Below are 19766 nucleotides of genomic sequence, written 5' to 3'. Positions count from 1 at the left end.
CGGTGGCCAGGCACTCACCTGCCCCGTCAGCGCCCGTGTTCATCATCAGGGGCTTGGCGCTTTGAAGGCGATGCCAAAAGCTATCGGGTGGCCTATAAAATGGTTTGGTCTAGACGTGGAAAAAGATACTTTTTTTTTCTTTCACTTTTCATTGGGATGCTGAGCATTTTCAACCAGGTTATTGAGATAGTTTGCAACCAGAAATCAATCCATGAAAAAATGTAGGTGTACTTGTTTACATTATAAACCACAAATCTTTGCATCCCGCAACAAACATCTGGGAAGTGTCCAGACCAGACATTACAAACGTGTTAACTACCCTGAGTTAACCGGTAATCAATTCGGGGCTAAAAACTCGAGTGTGGACCTTTCCTCTGAGACTGCTGTTTATAACGGGGCTTTCATTTAGATCCTGACCTAGAAGCGTAATTAAACCATGGCACATTCTTGACTTTCAAACAAACTTCTGGGAGCTTGCCAGCGCAGAGCACAGACCCAGATTTTACCAGGTTTGAAACGAGCGGTGATGTACCAGCTCTTTCATTAACTGTTGTTGATGGTGAAAATGCCTGCCCGGTAGAAATTGTGAATTATACAGACAGCCCTTTAAGGCTCTGCTAATAAACACATGAAAGGATTTGAGGGAACTATATGAAAATACTGGTCTATTGAAATCCTTTTTAATGCCACCAGTTGGGGAGAAGGTGTATCATTCAGGGCTGGAATTTCTAATAATTAACGTGCCTCTTTTGTAATTAAGACTCTGCTTTTGATTTTTGCAGTCCAAGTTTGCTCCAATTTCTCCATCAATACTGGGCTGTATCACCTGGCAGCGGGAAACCAGAGCCACGACCTGCTGGAGCTGCTTTGATGGAGCTGAAGGGTTTGGTTTTTCCAAGCAAATGCTAAGGAAGGGCAGTAGATGGTGCTGTTATTCTCTTTTTTGAGGCCAGGGATGGCAGGCTGAAGACAGAGGCACAATTGGGACTGTACACAAGGTGTTACCAGCGCCCGGTGCCCCCAAATCATAAATCTGGCTCCTTCGAATCGTGGGATTTGGCCTTCAGAAAATCTTCAGATTAAATCAAAAGGTGTCCTTTTCTACAGCTTGTGCGTTTGGATCTTTCAGGTGAGATTTGGAGGTCACATTTTCAAGCTTTTTGTCGTAATCCTGTCACTTGAAAATTTATCTTCCCCCCAACACACGCTTTGTAATAATGCAAAGTGGAATCCTCTAATCATGTCGGGAGCCAGCAAGATTTAGGGGAACTAAATTAAATTAAGGAGAAACACCAGGATTGTGAAACTTGGCAATAGTACAGATGCTGGTTTCAAAACAGACTGGTCTTGAAGGTTGTTGGCAAATCAAATGCATCTGACCCCGAGTGATCTGGGGTGCCAGGAACGGGTCCCTGACCACAGAGCTTCCTACCTCGTGGGTCACCGAGGCACGTGCTTGAGAGATGACCTTCCTGGCCTGCATCAATCCGGAGACGCAATTTCCTGAACAGCAGCAAACGCTGTATGAGGATGACATTTATCAGCTAATTTTTTCACATGACCTGAAGATTCATGAGGCTTGATCCTTCCCAATGGCATTGGAGAGGGCAGAATTAGGCCCCCTTAGGATTTCACTTTTACTTGCCTCTCTCTGCAATGACAGGTCTAAGTCCAGCCTTAGCAAACCTTTCTTAACGGGGCAGCAATGATTGCCCAGGTTGGACAACCCGGTGCCGGTGAAGGTGGCCCGCGTGTGAAAGCAGGCAGGGGACGTGGCAGTTCTCCTGCCCTTAACCTCCTCCTGCCTTGGGGTTGGCTTGGCAATGCCCCCAGCTCCCTCCCCGCGACTTGCAGCTCTTCTCGTGGTGTTTTCTCCTGCAGCAGCTGATGGTGCTAAAAATAGTCTTGAACAGGGTAGTGGTGGTTCAGCTTTGGACTTCCCAGAAGTTTACTGGTATTTTGGCCTCATGACTCCAGTGTAGGCCACCTGATGCACAGCACGTAACTTTGCTCCGATTTCCCTGTTCGGTGGGGAACAATCTCAGATAACATACGGATAACAATCAGCGGACCGAACACAGCTCACTTTCTTATTTTAGGATTGCTAGAGACATGGTCATTAAGAGCTTCAAGAAATACAATAGCAGGGCCTGGTCCTTCCCGCGCTGCGTGTCCCCTCTCCAGAAGACCTGCTGCCAAATACTCCGATGATGGAAAAGCAAAGTGGGTTCCTATATAAAACCCCGCTGTAGCTCTGAGGGGACAGCAGTGGTTTGGCGCTGGGCTGCGCATCAAAATGAGCGTCCACCTGTGCACACTTTAGACATCAAACTGCTCTGCAACGTCATTCGTGTTTGCAGCACGTCAGGAAGAGCAGGAGAGATTCTCTACACTTGCAAGCAGGGCAGCCCGGAGCACTGGGGCCGCATCCTGCCCGGCTGAGGAGCAGCGCTGGAAAGACGGGGTCTGTGCCGGCGAAGGGCAGTGCTGCTTGCCGGGCTGTCGCTGCGCCCCAGCGGTAATGCCGGACTAATGAAACACGTCGTAGGGACTAATTAAAGTTGTGCTGGGCCAAGGGGAGTGAGATGGAGTAAGTGGGAGTGTACGGGCAGGCTACAGATCCGTTCCCCACTCCAACAAATAGTTATTTTAAGTTAAATAATGTGTGGGATAAACTACTTCTATGAGCCTCAGAGCAGAAACCGGAGCTGCCTCCCTTCCCTTCTCTCTCCCCAAATCCACCCTGTGTACCAGGTGGAAACACGAGCTCTCAACAGGCTCCTCTTTCCCCAAACCAGACCTCACTGTCCCCTTTGGACACACTCTTCTATGGATGATAGAGAAAAAGTAAAAACAGGAACTCTTTTACTTTTTGTCTTTTTTTTTTTTTTTTTTTAGACAAGAAGCCATACCCTTTGGCCTGGATCGTGATGACTGATCGTGCTGAATGAGGAGGAGCTTCTCTCAATTTTAAATTACTACCATGTAATGAGCAGGTTTCCATGTAGTTGTGTCCCGCAGATACAAAGGTGCAAGGGGCAGCATCCAGTTCCTGCCCCTTTTTCCCGTTCCGGGAGTCATCTTAAAGAGCTTATTCTCTTAAAATGACAAGATTGAATGAATAAAACACAGTTCCTGTTTTAATATTGTTGGGTTCTGAAACATCCCAGTTAACGTTTAAATCTGGGCAAGAACAAGTGTTACTGCAAATGTTTTATCTTTCCACAGATTATATCAGTGCTGCATGCCTTGTTCATCACGGGGCTGGTCCAGCTCAGATGGGAAGGTGGTGAAAAAGTTACGAGATCAGTTGGTCTCCAAAAATGCTGGGCAAAATTCACTAGTAACATAAACTCAATTGGTTCAGTTAATCTATATAAAGAAAAACCTCGGTCCATAATGGGAATTTAGAGTCTGACTGAAAGGAAAAGCTGAGCCCTAAAAGGATAGCTGTTGCACGGTGTATTCAATAATTGCATTTATGAATAAACAATTAATTATTACCAATGAATCTCTTGCATATTATTGACAAAGGCACAGAAGCTGCTTTTTGGTGCTGCTGACTTGCCCATTGTCAAGTGTGAACTGAGCAATTGTAGTGGCTGCTCCCTTAAGAAATTGTCCAGGATTCAGACTTGTGTGCCCTGGCTTGCATCAATTAACAGTACAATCTTTTTGTTATGAAAATGCAAACATTAGTAGCCCGAGGGGTCTTGTAAATGCAAATATAAAACTATAATTTCAATTTCCCTTTAAGTGCAAGAAAGGCTCTTTTTTTGTTGTTTGCTGTTACAATGACAAGTCTCTTTTTAATTCATGTCTTTCTTTCATTTTCTCGCTTTAAATGCAAAATTGAATTTAGCCCAGGGAATTTCAGTGGGGATCATTTGCGATCAGCAGATTTGGGGATGCGGGGAGGCTGAAGGCGAAGCCGGGGGCTCCTCTCGCAAGGGCCAGGCTCTGAAAGTTGTGGGGAAGGGTGGATGCTCGGCCCCGCAGCGGAGGTGGCGAGCTGGGCTGGGCAGCGTGCCCGCAGCCGCCGCGGGGCTGGCCCCCTCGGCCGGGGGAGAATTCCCACGTGAGGATTCTTTCCACTCACTTCAGGCACCCGAGGAGCCTAAATTAGGCACCCACACCTCTGCCACGGTCAGGGGAAAGAGGGAGAGACCTTGAGATGTGTTCTCCAGAGGCAGCTTGGCCCCTGGGTGGGCGATCGTCACCGCGGGGCATCGTTTTGGGCCAAACCCGATGGGTTTGTGCTCAGTGCCATGGGGCGATCGTGGGCAAAAGAGAGGCGTCTCCTCAAAAGTGAGGTGGGAGATGGCACCTGAGTGCATGTCACTGAGGCATCACGAAAGAATTGGAGGCAAGTCCAAGGTTTGTTTTCCCCTTGCTTTTTACACCGCACATATAAAAGTAAAATATGAAAACAGCCACTTTGCTTTCTTCCTCCCAGGCTGGCCCCAATATGCCCAGGTATGTGTCTAAACAGATTCCTGGAAAACCTGCCCTTGCCGAGGCCCAATCTCTAGCGCTCGGGTTATAGTCTGCAGCTCCGCGAAAAGCAGCAGGGAGACGTCTCCTTGCTGGGGGGGTCCTACCTGCCCTCCCTCCCTCCTTCCCTGCCTGCCCGTCTGCCTCTGCAGGCAGAGAAACACCAGGGACCCAGTAGGATAAGCACCTCGGCACAGGATTTGGCCCAGCGGTGGTTTGCCAGCACGCAGATGGAAGGCTGAGGTCAGATACAAGACCAAAAAAAAAAAAAAAAAAAAGAAGAAAAGCGGTTAGGTGCTGTCCTGAGCAGTTTCCTTTGGTACCACACAATCTTCCCACCGCCCGTGCCCCCGGCCGCCCTGCTCAGAGCTGCCAGCATCGCCATCCCGCCAGCCCAGGTTCCTGGGAAACCTTACGTTTAATTCCTTGGTGACTTTTAATTAGACCAAAGGGGTGATTAACCAACATAATAATCCCTCACTCGACTCCAAACGCTCTCCTTACGCTCATTTTACGAAGGTGGCGGTGCTGGTGCAGGAGGGCAAAGCTGCCGGAGTTTGGTGGTGGTACCCAGCGGGCCAAACCCATCTTTCAGCCCTGGGCAGGCAGGGCAGGATCCGGCCCTGCTGGGGTAGCCCCGTTGGGGTCTGCCAGGCGGCGGGGGTCTGGGGGTACCACACACACCACAGCCCCGCGAAAAGAGTTTGTCTCAGCCCATGGAGCAGAGCTGGAGCGCCGGAAGAAAAACCAGGAAAAAAAAGATGTTTCGAGTTATTTGTTACTAGTTTTTCTCCCCTTCACACCGTGACCACCTTTCGGGAGTCCTGCAGCCTTGGATCGGCTGGTTGTTTTCCTTCCCCCCCTCCCTCTCCCATTGCACTCCTCTCTGGTTTGTGAACGCTAGAGGCTCCCTCCTTCTGGCCTACGAAAAAAACTTTAGTTCCTGACTCTTTTTTTTTTTTTTTTAACTTCCCTCAGGAAAAAAATGTGGACTTAATTATCTATGTAAAATGTCAGATGCAGGAAAGGGGCTGTGCTTACTTGGATATCCCATCCGAGGCGAAGTGACTGATTCCCCCCCTCCTCCCTTTTTTTTTTTTTTTTTTTTTTTTTTTTTTTTTTTTTCCTAAGGGGTGGAAAGGACCTCGCGAAATAAAAGTGCAGAAACAAGCCGGTGGCTCCCAGAGCGGCCGGGGCGGGCGCGGCGGGAGCCCCCAGCGCAGCGCGGAGCAGAGCGCGGAGAACCCGCCGAGCCCACCTGCCCTCGGGAGTCAGCACCGCCCGGCTCCGCACTTTCCCCCCCCCCCCCAACTGAGCTCTTGATACATACATAGATATATATTTTTATCCCTCCCCCCGGTTTTTCCTCCAGGACTTTTCCACCGCCTTGGGACACCCGCAAACTTCACCCTCGCTCCCCCCCCCCCCTTTCCCTCCCGCCCCTCCTTTGCTGGTGGTTTTGTGCTTGTTTTGCCTTTGTGTTTTTTTTTTTTTTTTTCTTGTTGTTGTTTTGTTTTGTTTGGAAGACCCGCCTGCCTTTCGCCTCCCGTGCCCCACCGGAGAGGCCGGGAGCGGCTCCGGCAGGGCGGGCAGCACCTCCCCGGCTCACCGCGTGCGAGCCCGGCCCGGCTCGGCGCGGCACGGCCCGGTTCGGCGCGGCCCGGTTCGGCACGGCACGGCACGGCTCGGGCGTTCGCCCCCGATAATGCAGAGCTACAAGTACGATAAGGCGATCCCGCCGGAGAGCAAGAATGGGGGCAGCCCGGCGCTGAACAACAACCCGGCCAAGAGCAGCAGCAAGAAAGCCCTGCTCATCTGCCTCGACTTCCTCTGCCTCGTCATGGGTGAGCGGCCGCGGGGGGGGGGTCTTCTCCCCTCAGCCCCCTTCCCCAGGGGGGTTCCCACTTCGGGGGAAAAAGTTTTCGCGGGAGGGAGGGCACGGCTCGGCCGTCTCCCGGCCCCGCGGCGCTTATCCCCAAACAAAAGCGACCGAGCGCGGAGCGCAGCGGGGCCGCCGGCCGAGGCGAGCCGGCCAGCGGGGGCCCCCGGCGGTCGGGGCCGGCGAGAACGGGGGCCGGGCGGGGGGGGGGGGGGGACGCGTCCCGCCGGGGGGAGCGGCTGGCCGGGCGGAGATGCGCTCCCCTCCCCCCTCCCCGATTTACTGATTATTAATTTTATTTATTTATTCCCCCCCCCCCCCCCCCCACTACCACGGCCTGACCCGGGGGGGGGGGCAGCCCGGCTGCCGGCGGTACGCAGGGGGCACTGTGGGCTCGGGGATGCGACCCCGGAGGTGCCCCCCCCCCCCGTACCCCCGCACCCCGCCGCCTGCCCGGCCGGCGGCACCTCGGTAGGAGCCGGGGCCAGCTCCAGGTGGAGGTAGTGCTCTACGGGTGTAAGCAACCGCGCGGCTTGGGTCCTCTATTTTTGTTAATAATGGGGGGAAAAAAACAAAAAAAAGGGAAAAAAAAAAAAAAAGAGCAGCTCTTGCCACTTTATAGTTACTTTGCGTTGCTCGGCTGTCGGCTTTACCAGCGCTTCTGGCTTTTCTTCCCTGTCCCCTTCTTGCACCCGGTGCAGGCTTCTCGCTCAACTCATTTCTGTGAAAAATTGAAGTGCTCGCAGGCATCTCGGAGTCCCTGCCAGAGCTCTTAGTTTGCTAGCCCGCTTGGCTTTTTGGAAATGGTATGGCATGTAAGGAAACTGTCAACAGTCTGTCTCAAAAAGGTTTCGCATGCCAAAACATCAACCGTTCAATTGTGGCTGCAATGCTGAATATTTAATTGACAGACACAGGCAGGGGAAATCAACTGGCTTCCAACAAAGAGATTAATAACACAACAGCACGTGAGTTTAATACTCCAGACACCACAGTCTTTAAAACAATTGTTTCTGCTTAGAGCCCGTTTTTTTTAAAGACTGTCAGTTTGATTTAATTTTTATGTAGTTTATTGATCATCTGGTGTATATTACGAGGCACTAATACATTAAGAAGAGAGGCATGGTTTTCTCTTTATATTCCCACAAGAATAGAGGCCAGTGCAGAAAGCTTCATCTTCTTGTATCTGGAAAAAATAAAAATACTTGATAGCCTGTATATGAAACTAATATAAGTAGCTTGACTTACCTCACTTATTTAAACAGAAGGTCGGATTCCTAGTAAAACCACTCCTAGGAGTCAGAACTTTTAAACTTTTATTTACGCAAGTTTTCTTAACTTCAGGCGTTCCTGGCATGACTAAGTGCTATTTGAATGGGTAAAGGGTTTTGGTTTTTTTTTCCCCTTCTCTAGACTAAGGGTCCTAAATGGAAAAGCAGTTAGTTGACATGTGTTATTCTACTTGTGATAGTTTGGGTAAACAGAACTTATCAAGCATCACTGGAAGGTATTGTTAGCGGGGAATAATGTGATACAGCAGAAACTGTGATTGTTGCTTTGTTTCACGTTACTACAGGTGGAAATCAGAAAGTAAACAGCAGAGTTGGTTTGTTTCTTGGTTTGGGTTTTGTTTTTTGTTGTTGTTGTTAGTGTGAGGAGCATTTAAAAGTAAGAGCATGAATTCAGCAGCTGAAGGAAAGTTTAGATCTGGCTGATCGGCAGCAGGTGAAGAGCACGGGTGGGACGCAGTAAGGGAGGTGATTATGTGATGGATAGCCCATGATGGGTGTTTGGGGATGGGCTTTTCAAATACACCCAGACCAGTAGTATCGGACCTGCTGGTGGATGACTGGGCATGAGTTGCTGTGAAAGCCAGCTGCCCCACTTGCAGGAGGCTTGGCTTGCTCCTCCCTCTGCCTTTTGCTAGGGAAAACTAAGAGCTTGTAGTTTCCAAGCGCTTGATTCCCATTTTCTTCCTTCCTGAGCTTGTAAAAAAAAAAAAAAAAAAAAAAAAAGCCAAACACACAAAAACCCCCACTTTGAAGGTGAAAAAAAGGTGTTCTAGCTGAAGCCTGTAAGAGAAAATTGGACAGGTACAAGTTGATGGGTATTTACGTGTTCAGTAAAAAAATGGAGTCCTAGGTAAGATAACGAGAAGCAGAATTGGGTGAAATGACTCGTTTTAAGGTGGAGGGACTCAGTAGAGGTCTTCTGCTGGTGCATGTAGGCATGTGGCCAATGGCCTCCAGTGCAGTTAAACCGAGTTACGCCTCTTGAGCGGCTGCCCAAAGACTTTCAGAGTAGCAGGGAAACAGAAGGCTTTTCCTCATTTGAGGACCACTCTAGGAAATACTAAAAGTGGTCCTTTGATTTGCAGAGGCCTGTGACGCTGCATTGGCTTCTACTGCAGGTACTGCTGTAGTTCTGACCTGAACCGATTTTCTCTGGGGGGAAAATGAAAAGAATAAACTATGGCTGAAATGTCTTTCAGAAATGACACACGTCAGCGCCCTGTCAGGTGGTAGATGTGTACAAACCCTTCTTTGTTTACATACAAATTTAAACAAATTACCCAGAAGGCAATTATCATAAACATCTAAGAAAGAATAAGTAAAGCAGAGCTATCAGGAACTTCATTCAGCTTTAATTTGGCGTGAGTCGCTAGAAAGATCCACTTTTGTCTTTCATCGTTAAGTACACTGGTTATCTTGATAGTAAATGCATAAGGGGAAGATTTCTATCTTCGTTCCTTGGGGATCGTGGGGAGCAAAATCGTCGAGCCATTGGCAGAAGTGTGTTTGTTGCTGGTGGAGTAGGTTGGATGAAGATCCGCTGAACCGGGCCCCCCATTTCTCCTGCATTTCCGACTTGCGTTGGGTTGGCAGGGAGCTGAATATTTTGGAATACCCCACTCCCCTAATGAGCGCACTTGGCACTGACAAATCCCCGGTTTCTTTTATGAACAAGAGGTTTCATCACCAACGCTGTGAACTTCCCAGAAATTTCATGTCGGCGCTGAACTCGGTAAAAGAGGCAGAAAAGAACTGAGTGTGCATTTATTAAAGCAGGTCATCCGAGGGGGGAAAATAACTTTCTCCATCTGCTTCCTCCTCTCGGGAGGGCTCTGTTTAGAGAATTAGAAGATGCTTCCTGAAATTGTTAGGGCCTCAGGCGAGCTCGGTGGTGTGGAAGAGTCCCCGCTGCCCCGTCCCTGTCTCGCTGGTCACCGCGACACATCTGAAAATGCGATTGAGGAGCTCAGCCGGGGGGGCCTGAAGTTGCCCCCGCTAAACCGGTCGGCGTCTTCGTGTTGTAGAGCTGTGGGGAAATCTCTGGGCAGCAAAAAAAAGAGGCGTGATGGGAGGACCTCACTCCACCTTCATCCGATCATCCTCAGCCCAATCACAGCCCCATCCCTTTGCCACGAGTTTCTTGCACCTCCTGCCCAGAGCGTGGAGTTTTTACTGGGAGGGACTGGTGTGACCCACGGTCCCACGGGGCAGCTTTCCCCGGTGCCATGGGGTTTTGCTGCCCAGACGTGGCACGGCGTGGAGCTGCTGCCACCAGCCACCACCTTTCTGCAGGAGATGTGGGTCTGGTGGGAGAAAAGCCTCCTGCCCTCCCCCTTGAGGTGGGATGGTTTGGAGCCTGGCCCCACAGATATGGCATCTGGGGTTAAATTTACTCCCCTCAGACCCACTTCTTTTTTTTTTTTTTTTTTTTTTTTTCCCCTTGGCAGGGACTCCCAGCATTCAGCAAACTCTGAGCAGCCACCTGCGCTCCGCTGACGGGTGCTAAGTCGAGCGTTTAATCTCGGAAGAGGGGAAGGCTGTGTCAGCAAGGCCGATAGGGCAGATGAGGGTCTTCGGTAGCTTGTATTTGTGCAGCTTGCGCAGGTAGAACAGCTTCCAAAAAGTCCTGCTTGTGCTATAAAATAGAGGGATTTCATCTGGCATACCTGCTTCCTAGGCTCGTGGAATTTGGGTTTATGGGAGCATATGTTTCAGGCTGGTGAGATGTAAACTGCACATAATTTACTACCCTTCTTATTTTCTGTCTCTAATTTAATTTTCTCTCTTCTGTCAATCCCAGTTAATCTGTACAACACAAGTTTTACTGCCTTCGGGAGGTTTTGAAGCAACAGATGGATAGGCCTCTCACGACCTTAATATCTCTTCGGCTTTCTCACAAATTTGGCATCTCCTCTTCTGTAGCGAGCTTGATGCTAAAATGAACTTTGAAAGTAAATATTTACGCTAGCAGGACCTTGACATGTTTATGTAAGTGGGGATATAATCTTATAATTTGGGCTAACAGTTTAGATTACTCTTAACTTTCCTCTTCTGTGTAGAAGATTGTGTCATCGTCCAGCTTTCAGAAGCAAAAAAAGGTTTGAGGTCTGCCAGGGGCCCCGTCGCTCCGTCGCGAAAATCGGCGCAAACAGGCCTGGGATTGTCATTTAAGTGTAAGGAGTGGGAGGAATTAAAGATGAGGGATGAGGTTAGAGTTATTTGGATGCTGTAAAGTTGAATTTGATGAGCTAAGCAACTCTGCTTTGTTTGGGTTGGGGTTGGTCTTTTTATTTTTAAGACTACCCTGCCGTGCAGGGCTCACTTGTTGCGTAGGTAACGTCTTTCTATACGCTCCTGAGGAAACTGCTGACCCAACCATTTCTTACTTTCAGCGAGGGACAACGAGATCCGACTGTACTAAACCAGCTCGGCAGTCCCGACACCTTGGCGTTGTCTTCTCCATGCTGTGTCTTCTCCGTGTTGGGGAGGACTGAGTCCGTACCACACGCGAGAAGCTGCGTGGGTGGAGAGTCGTCATCATGTTTTGAGCATCCTTAGATGGGGTTTGGTCGTTAATGTTTATGTATCGCTTATTTTAATACCTTCAGGATCTCCCGGCGAGGCGGCAGGGTCTGTCTCGGGGATGGCTGGTCTGGAAGTGCTTTGGCAAAGGCAGGTTGGCAGAGGTGGCATCTTGGCGTAGGCTTGCGCGGTTGTACCCCGCCATAACTTGGGAGTAAAGGAGCTTTTCGGAGTCTCGAAAAGCTTCTTACTAAACGAACAGTCAGCATCTAAGCGTGATACCCATCCTTAGTTTTGCCCCTCTTGAATGACCAAAGGAGCCAAAGATGACTGGCAGAAAAGACAAGAGAGAAGTATTTTGGAGGTGTTTAAAATACACTCTTTTTTTTGTGTGTGTTGGCTTTATAAAAACCCCAAAAAACCCTATCAAGACCAGGTTATTAGTGACAATTACACTTGAGGTGTTAATTGCAGAACAAGGAAGTGCTGTACCTACGGCAGACTGAGTCCTCGGGGATATAAATCTGCTGGCTTTCCCGAGTCGGTGGAATTTGGCCAGCCTGAAGATGTGTCTCCAGGAAAGCAGAATTACGTGCAACTGCTTCATGGCCAGAAGTGCTTTGAATCCTGCGTACCTGCTACTGAGACAGGCAGGAGATGGGATCACAATTACAGTAGATGACATTTTTTTTTTTTTTTAATTATCTGTTTGTAGTGAGCACAGAAAATAATGTAAACATCACTCCCAGATCAAACAGATTATTTTTATACCCTTTAAATCTCAATTTAATATGCATGCCTTTCTTAGGCTGTTTTGGTCTGACTTTGTTTGTCTAGATACAGGCTGGCGGTATATCCTCCAGATGCATGTGCCTCCGTATACCGCCCGAAGATGGTTTGCATACCGCAGTTGGGGAACCCGCGCTGCACGGGCACAGTCTTGCAAGCCAGGGCTCCTCTTTAGCGCCTGCATCTGAGCTAGAGATGGAGACATGCAAACACCCTTCCTGCCTGAAATGACTTAAACGAGGGGGGGGGTGAAAAAAAAGCCCCAGCTCTGCGCCGTAGCTTGCTCTGGTGGAGCAGACTCCGTCCTCTCCGTTTCATTCGTACAATGCTCCCGCTTCATCCACGGTAATCCAGAAGGGACCGTTGTGGTCACCCAGTCTGCCTGCTCCTCGAACAAGGGCATGCCTGTTGAAGGCAGCGTGGGGAAAGGCAGCAGCCTTCGAACCCTCCTGTCCCAGCATCCACGCAGCCGGCGCTGAGAACAACGCCTTCTCCCAGCCCTCTGCATCCCCGGGGGGCTGTGTCCTGGGAGCCGGGGGGAGCGGCAGGGAAACCCCCTCCCCGGATGCGGTTTTCGCTCCTGTGTAGCAGGATGCCAGCTGGGGTTTTGGTACAAGTGCTGTAAATTTTTTTTTTTTTTTCTTTCTTTTTGTTCTGTCTTAGGGCCCTGGCTTCTGCAGTTGTGTTGGGTTTTTTTTGACAGGTCAGGTTTCATATTTCAGGGAAAAAAAAAAAAAAAAAAAAAGAAAAGGCTTGAAAATGAGAATCAAGTGAATGGTAAAGCTTCAAAAAAAGAGGTGAATTAAAGTAATCCAGCATTTATTCTGTAATTATAAAGCCTGAAGTCGGTTTTCTGAATATACTTCATGATTTTTTTTTTTTATTTATTAATTTTTTTCACTGGCTGGTGTGGCAGAGCCGTGGGACCCCTGGTACAGCAGAGGCTAAAGCAGCCCTCTCTACTCCCCCCCCCTTGCTAACACGGTGCTGTAGGCTTCACAGCTGCGTGCACAGGGGTCCTGCCTGTGCCCAGCTTTCGGTCTGGCTTTGCAAATACCTCAGCTGGGGGGGGGGTCTCACTAAAAGTTGGGAAGAGGCTGCCCTGTGTGTCGCATCTCCTCGTGGATCAGCGTGGCCTCTTTTTCGGAAGGGCGTTCGTATCCCTTTCAAAGCCACCCCATCCATCCCCGTTTTGCGCTCTCCCGTGACATCTCCCTCGGAGAAGCGCTACCTGCTCCACAATTTGAGCCGGTGGAAAGCTCCTCAGCGCAGATTTGGGTGTCTGTGTACGGGGTTGCGTTGGAGCAGCTGTCGGGAAGTCACGCTCGAGAATCCCTTCTTGCCTTTTAGCTGCACGCGATGGCTTCGTCGTAACGGTGGGATCGTGACCAGCAGAAGCTGCTCCTCGGGTTAGACCTGAGGAGGCAGAACGTCACCAAAAAAGAGGAATTTGAAGTGTCTTCATATAGCTTTGGATGCAAACCATTGGAACACTTGCATTAAGTGTAAGTTTGTTACCAAGACAATGTATTCACGAGTTGGAAAATTAGGTTTGTCCTGGCGGGTTTCTAAGTATCACAAATTCCTATAAACTCTGTCCTTTCAAGTTGGTCACGTAAGTGGGCTTGTTTTTCACATGTGTTGGATGTTTTGAAGACGGGTTGAAAACCGACTCTCCGCATCAAGTCAACGTTACAAGCAGAACATGTAATTTAATTCCAGAGCTTCTGATGCTCTGAAAATGCCTGTGCTCTTTCTGCCGGGTGTTCTTGTTCCAGCGTTGCCTATAGCTCGCACCCATATATGAGCTTGTCTTATCTGAGCATATGGTGCTCTCAGTCAGGAGCTACAGATCTAGGCTGGGGCTGCCAGGCGAAGCCCAAATGAAGCTGCTGTTGGTCTGACAATGCTGATGACAATGAATCAGTGGAGAATGTTCACAGTCCTGTAGTACTTGCCCATAATTTTTCATCCCTTGCCCCAAAAGACATGAAAGCTGTGTTGACCATAGCACAGAGAAGCTTGGGAGATACCTCCAGCCTTTTTGATAAAACATACTGGTGGGCTTAGCCTACGGTGCCTGAGAGACACAGCAAATTGATGCTGGACTGGCACTGCTGGGCTAACCCAGACCTCGTCCTGAATACGAGAGGTAGCCGTGGCACGGAGGTGTCCTTCACTGCTTCGGGAGTTTGCCGCTTCGCTTTCGCTGGTTGGAGGAGCTGAGAACAGCGTGGTTCTTCCTTCCCCGGGTTTAAACAGAAAAAGTGAAAGTTACTGGTTAGTGGTTTTGGGCAGCCATCCCTCTCGAAACAAACGATGCTCCCTCTGAGAGCTCGCCTCTCCCGGCAGCGTCAGGGTTGTAGCTCGCCGCTGCGCAAAGGAAGCGACGAGCTGCCTGGCATCCTGTAGCTAATTTTCACCTGGTTTTACTGTAAATTAGTGAGAATGACAGCCATTTTTGAAAGCTTTTGCAGCAGCGCCCCTCAGTCTGATCACGCGTGCGCTGGAGACAGGCGCCGCACGCAGATATTAATTGCGCCGCTGTTAATTCAGCGTGGGCTCACGCAAAGCTGATGCGTCACCTCATGCCTCAAAACGTCCAGCCGCTGAATTCGAAAGCCAACGTGCCAAATGCGGTTCCTGTCGTCTTGACGCTCGGCAAGTTATTCGTGACCTCTCTTTTGGGGTGGTGTGATGGGCCTTTCTTTAAGCCTGACTGCAAGGCTCAGCTTGAGGCTGGCCGGAGCGAGCAGCCAGCCCAGCCCCGGTTATCGTTCCCACCGATGCCGACACCGAAGTCTTCGCTCTTTGTAGCAGCGCGGCGGCCGGTCCCGCACCCCGAGCGTTTTGAGGGCTTCCGAGGTTTTTCCGCAAGCCTGCCGCTCTTTCCAGTGTTAGTTTGCGAAGGGAGAGTCGAAAATGGCGTGGCAAAACGGTGGGAAGCAGGTCTGGTCGGTGGGCGCCGGGTGCGTTCGTGTTCTGAGGGATGCTCGCGGAGGAATTTTGGATGGACGGGAAGCTGATGGCGAGCAGCAAAACTCCTTTGAAGTCGATAGCCGTGGATCAGTTTGGTGGTAGCAGGGTTCTGAAGGTGCTCTTTGATCACCGATCAGATGGCCCTTGCTTTTTGGGGAGCCGCTTCTCCCTTCCGTTCCTGGGTTGCAGCCCAGCCGAAGCCCCGGAGGAGTCCCGTGCCGGGATTTGGGCCCTGCTGCCCTTGGTCCTGCCCAGGCATGTCACGGGGCAGGTTTGTGCCTCTGGGAATTTGTAATCGAAGGAGACGGGGAGCATGAAGGAGCATCACCTCCCTGCGTGGGCAGGGAGCTGGAGCCCGGTGAGGACACACTGGAAGGCAGTATTTCCAGTAAGGATGCACCCAGGTACCCAGCGGGGCTTTCGGAGCTACCGAGGTACCTCTAATTCTTAACCATTTCAGCGAAGCCGCTAACTTCACTGCTTCTGCCAGGCCATCGCCTGCCTCCTGAGGTACCTTTTGAAATCAGATCCGCAGCGATGTGCCACCACGGAGGAGAAGTCTGCGGCTCCCAGGGCTCGGGCCGAAGAGTGTTCCTAGGACGTGTGTGCACCTGTCCCGGAGCTTCCCACCTCGATTCCTGTGAAATTTTCCCCGGGTGGCTCCGTTCCCATCTTTCCATGTTCTGCAGAAAAGGGAAATGACCTCGCATCACCCATTGCAGCGGGAACTGGCTCATCTGTTCCCAAAATAAGAGCTGATGTTTTTCTGGTTAAGGATACGGGGGAAAAGGTGCACTGAGACATCTGTCAATTGATAATACATAAGACAAATGGCTAATTCTCAAAGGATGGGCTTGGAGGGTGCTTTAGCCTACTCATACTTTGCCAAACTAAGAAAAAATTCCCTTTACTGCCTGACGGCAAGAGGCTATGTTCTCAGTAGAAGCCTTGGGGTTTTTGCATGGTTTTGGTTTTTTTTTTTTTTGTTATTATCAAAGTTTGCAGCATCAGTGACTATCTCAAATAATTCCATATTTTTTCCCATAATCTGGAATGGATATTTTTTCAGCTAGCACTCCTCATTTCTTGACCATCCCTGCAGCTTTAGCATGCAGCTGTCATTCTGCTGCAGCTCCCACAAAGCGGCTGAAAACCAAGGTAACAGCAACATTTTGAGTGAAGGGGATGAAATGTGGAATAGGTTCAGCGTATTTCTTTGTCATTGTTGGAGTCCTATTCAGTCTGGAACTGAATAGGAGGCTGATTAGCATGTGGAAGCATTTCTAAAGCATTGGACTGTGAGGGTTGGGTGTTTGGTGGTTTTTTTTTTTTTTTTTTTCCTTAAAGGAGAAGTTTTGTGGCGTTTATTTTTCTGACTGAGCTCGTATGAATCTTTGTCAAATGCAAAACCCACGGAAAAGTCAAATAGCATTTTAAAGAAAGCCTGTTTTGATAAATCACCACGGGCATGGGCACAAAGAAGTTTTCCAGTGCCTAAAGCTCTACAAGCTAGGCAGGGTCTAGGGATGCAGTGCGTTTAAAACAGCCAGACAAGTGGGATAGAGTTAGGGACGCATCTGGATTGTGGATATAACAATAGGGACTTTGCTTTTGCTCTCGCTGAAGTTGTCTGCAAAAGTGGGTATTGCTGTATGAACCCAGGATTGGGTCCACAGTCTGAAAATCCACCTGCTTAAATGCTCAGCGTTTTGCTTTCACAGAGAAAGATATAACGCTGAGGCCGATTAAAAAGCTAACTGCAAGTGGAAAAATAACTTTTCCCCAATGAAATTCTTTCAAGTTCTGGGCCTGAGGCTGGTTTTGGAGAAGAGCCTTGATTTTTCCCTTTGGTGTCGGGACGAGGCGTGGGGCTGACGTTCCCGTTACAGTCCCTTGTTGCAAGATCTGCCGTGTTTTGCTCCGAGGGGTAACCGAAATTGCCTTGGTGCTATTTGTGGGTCTCAGGTGGGTCTGTGCTAGACCAGAGACCCTGGCGTGGGTGTACCGCGTCTCCTGCCCTTTGTGGGATTGCGGGATTTTGGGGTGCTTGCAAACCCCAAGGGAGATGGGGGACCCCGTTGTATGTCGGGGGCTGTATGGATGTAGCACACTTGTCCCCCTGAGCTTGCAGACAGAGTGGGCAGCGCAGGAAAATGCGTTTAATTTCTGGGTGCAACGAGCGATGAAGTTGTTTGGAAAGTTCATGGTAGCAGTTGGAGTCGAACCCTCTTGGTGACGCATGTATGGACCAGACCCCATGCCTGGGTTTCTCTGAGGAGCGGTGATGCCTTGTCTAGTTTCCTTTCAATTATTCCAGTTTAAAAGAGAAAAAAAAAAAAAAGTGCCTCTCCAGCTCACTAGTGTGCCTTAATGTAGGCTATCGAAGGCTGATTAAAACTATCGTTTAATTAAGGAGAACTTAGCTCCTCTGGTCGCAATTCACAATTAAAGGATCGTTTGAAGTAATTCTGAAATACTTACTTTTTTAAAAATTTTCCCCCCCCCCTCTCTCCTTTAACGTGAAGAAAGTTCCTAGCACTGTACGTGCCCCAGCACCGAGGTTTCGAACGCTATTACAGGACCGCAAACCTGCTGGCGAATCTGGCTGCTGCCAAAGGCATCTGAACATTAAAAAGCCCTGCAGAGGGGTGGGAGGGAGTTCAATCTCAGGATACGCTGATTTGGAAAGGGAATCCAAACAAAGAGGCTTTTCAGCAGAGGCTGAGGCTTGGCTTCTCTCAAGGGCAGTTTGGGCTTGGGGAAGCATCCGGGAGGCGGCGAGCAGAGCAGGAGTACATGAGCTGGATGCCGCGCGGTGTAAGGTTTCCCAGCACAGCGCGGTTTTGTGTTACAGGCTGGGGAACTGGCTGTAAGCGTTCCTCTCTTTTCTTTTTCTTTCTTTTTTTTTTTGTTTTTTTCTCCTTTTATTTCTGTTGGAAACAAAGGGGAGGTTTAGGTTTTTGTTTTTGTTTTTTTTTTTTTTTTTTTTTTAATAAAGGGAAAATAAAGGTTCCCATCCCCTGCAGGTTTGGCGATGCCTCTCGCTGTTGATGCTGGAGGGCGACCCGTCGGTGTCTCCGACCTGGAGAAACCCTTTGCTGGGTCCCACGCTGGCCTCGTAGGGCCGTTTCGGTTTGCTCCGAAAGCGCAGCCCTCTCGCAGGCTCGCCGAGGGCACTCCGGCAGGAGCCCTGGGTGACTGAGGGGACACGCACCTCCTAAAGAAAGGTCCGGCTCAGATAAGGAGAATTGAAATGAGACGGATGCCGGGGCGTCCTTCTTCACAGCGGGAGGGATGCGAAGCGGGGCGAGCGTCCGCCGGCCCCGCCGTTCCCGCGGCAGCCCTGTCCCTGGCGGTGGCACCTCCGAGTGCCACCAAACTCTCGAGAAGCGCCAGGAAGAGCTGAGCGGGGAGGAGGTGCTACCAACCATCCCAACCAACCAGTTGGGTTTTTTTATAGGCGCCAGATGGTTTTAATAGAGGAAAGCTGAACTTCTTATGACCCTTCCCCACAGACGTTGTTTGTTGTTTTGTAATTGTGGCCAGGACAAAACCATGTCCCAGAACCTGCAGTGAGTGTGAGAGCTTGTTGCCTGGTGCCTTCTTCTCCCACCCCACCGGGAGCCCCCCCCCCGCTGCCCCATGTTCCTCTGCCTCCAAATTATCCGGGGGAAACTGCTGGGCATGAAAGACTTGAGGCTTTCCACTGATCCCCGGTTAAAGAGATTAGCAAGAGTACAAATTGGAGAAAACCGAAACATCTAAAAGCGAAGCGCAAGGAAGCAATAAAATGTCAGGCCATATTTTCCCTTCTAGTTGATTAAAAATTCTCCTGATAAGCAAGAAAGCTTTCGTGGCTGGACAGGACCTGTGTCGTGTCAAATGCAGTGAAAGGTTTATTAGAAGGATAAAGTGGTGCGAGCGTTGGGTTGTGCTTGCAGCCCTTCTGGCGCTGAGTTATCCCCCAGGGCCGAAGGCATTTTGCAATGGTATGGGAGCAAGAAGTGCGACGGAGAAACCGCTCCTCTTGTGGAAAGAGGAAAATGTATGGAAATGGGAGTGTCTGGAGGGGAGAGTGGGAGACATGAGCGTCTGCATGCTGAACGACTGTCAGAAAAATCAACATAGAAACTGGCTGTTGGGGAAAGCTGTATGACAAAGGTAAAGGAAGAAGAGCAAAAGCTATCAAATTACTGCTAATGAGGGTCTGAGTGTTATACCTATATCCGTAATGCATCCAAACCCCCGATTTTTGAGCGCGTGGTTGTCCTGTGGCTGGTACCTTTGGGAGCAGTGTTACATCAAGGCTGACCATTTCTGTGAATTCCCTCTTGCTGCCCCTGTTTACAGTCTTGTTACTGCCCAGGAGCATCAAACCTCCAGTAGATCTGAAATCATGCCCATCTCGTGTGCTACTTGTTTCATGGTGGCTCTGGGGACTGGAGGCCACCGGAGGGCTGCAGACCGAGGGGAGGAGAAGTTCAGTGGACTCGCCTTGGCTTTTGGAAAGTAGAAGGTTAGGCAGAAGAAAGAAATGAGGGCTAGCTCTCCTGCTCTCCATGGGAAAACCAACAGTGGTGGCAAACCAGCGTGCGTGGAGATCTGCTCCAAGTCAGCGCCAAGATGCTCCGCTGGGCCCATGGTTTCCTCGTAGTTTGAGAAATCTGTTTGGGGATCAAACACAAGACAAGAATGAAGAAGCAGGAAAACAAAAGGCTCGCTTCCGTGCTGTTGTGTTTGACTTCCCAAGGTTTTAATTGCCAAGGGCTGCGTTGGGAGCCAGCTGGCTGCAAAGGGATGCAGATCTCAAG

The 19766-nt window shown here is 49.9% G+C and overlaps 1 protein-coding gene and 1 long non-coding RNA gene across 3 annotated transcripts in view; one reads left to right on the top strand and one right to left on the bottom strand.

The window, feature by feature from the left end:
• Nucleotides 1-3275: 3275 nt before the first annotated feature.
• LOC115348785 lies at nucleotides 3276-7366 on the bottom strand. The gene is made up of 3 exons (XR_003925931.1): nucleotides 7000-7366; nucleotides 4682-4732; nucleotides 3276-3372 (listed from the first exon to the last, which is right to left on the bottom strand). It is a non-coding gene; the product is annotated as an uncharacterized LOC115348785 (long non-coding RNA).
• PLPP3 (phospholipid phosphatase 3) overlaps nucleotides 5628-19766 on the top strand; it is a 45788-nt gene continuing 31649 nt past the window's right edge. Inside the window, exons 1-2 of one of the 2 annotated variants that reach the window (XM_030032008.2) lie at nucleotides 5810-5958; nucleotides 5989-6338. In XM_030032008.2, coding sequence (XP_029887868.1) covers nucleotides 6200-6338 — 139 coding nt within the window. In that variant the 5' untranslated portion in view covers nucleotides 5810-5958; nucleotides 5989-6199. Of the gene's footprint in view, nucleotides 6339-19766 lie in introns of both variants that reach the window. The other variant, XM_030032007.2, reaches the window with a different exon arrangement.

This window comes from Aquila chrysaetos, chromosome 12, assembly GCF_900496995.4.
Source record: "Aquila chrysaetos chrysaetos chromosome 12, bAquChr1.4, whole genome shotgun sequence".
Lineage (NCBI taxonomy): Eukaryota > Metazoa > Chordata > Aves > Accipitriformes > Accipitridae > Aquila > Aquila chrysaetos.
Note: the sequence above shows the minus strand (reverse complement) of the source record. Positions and strands in the feature narration are given on the sequence as shown.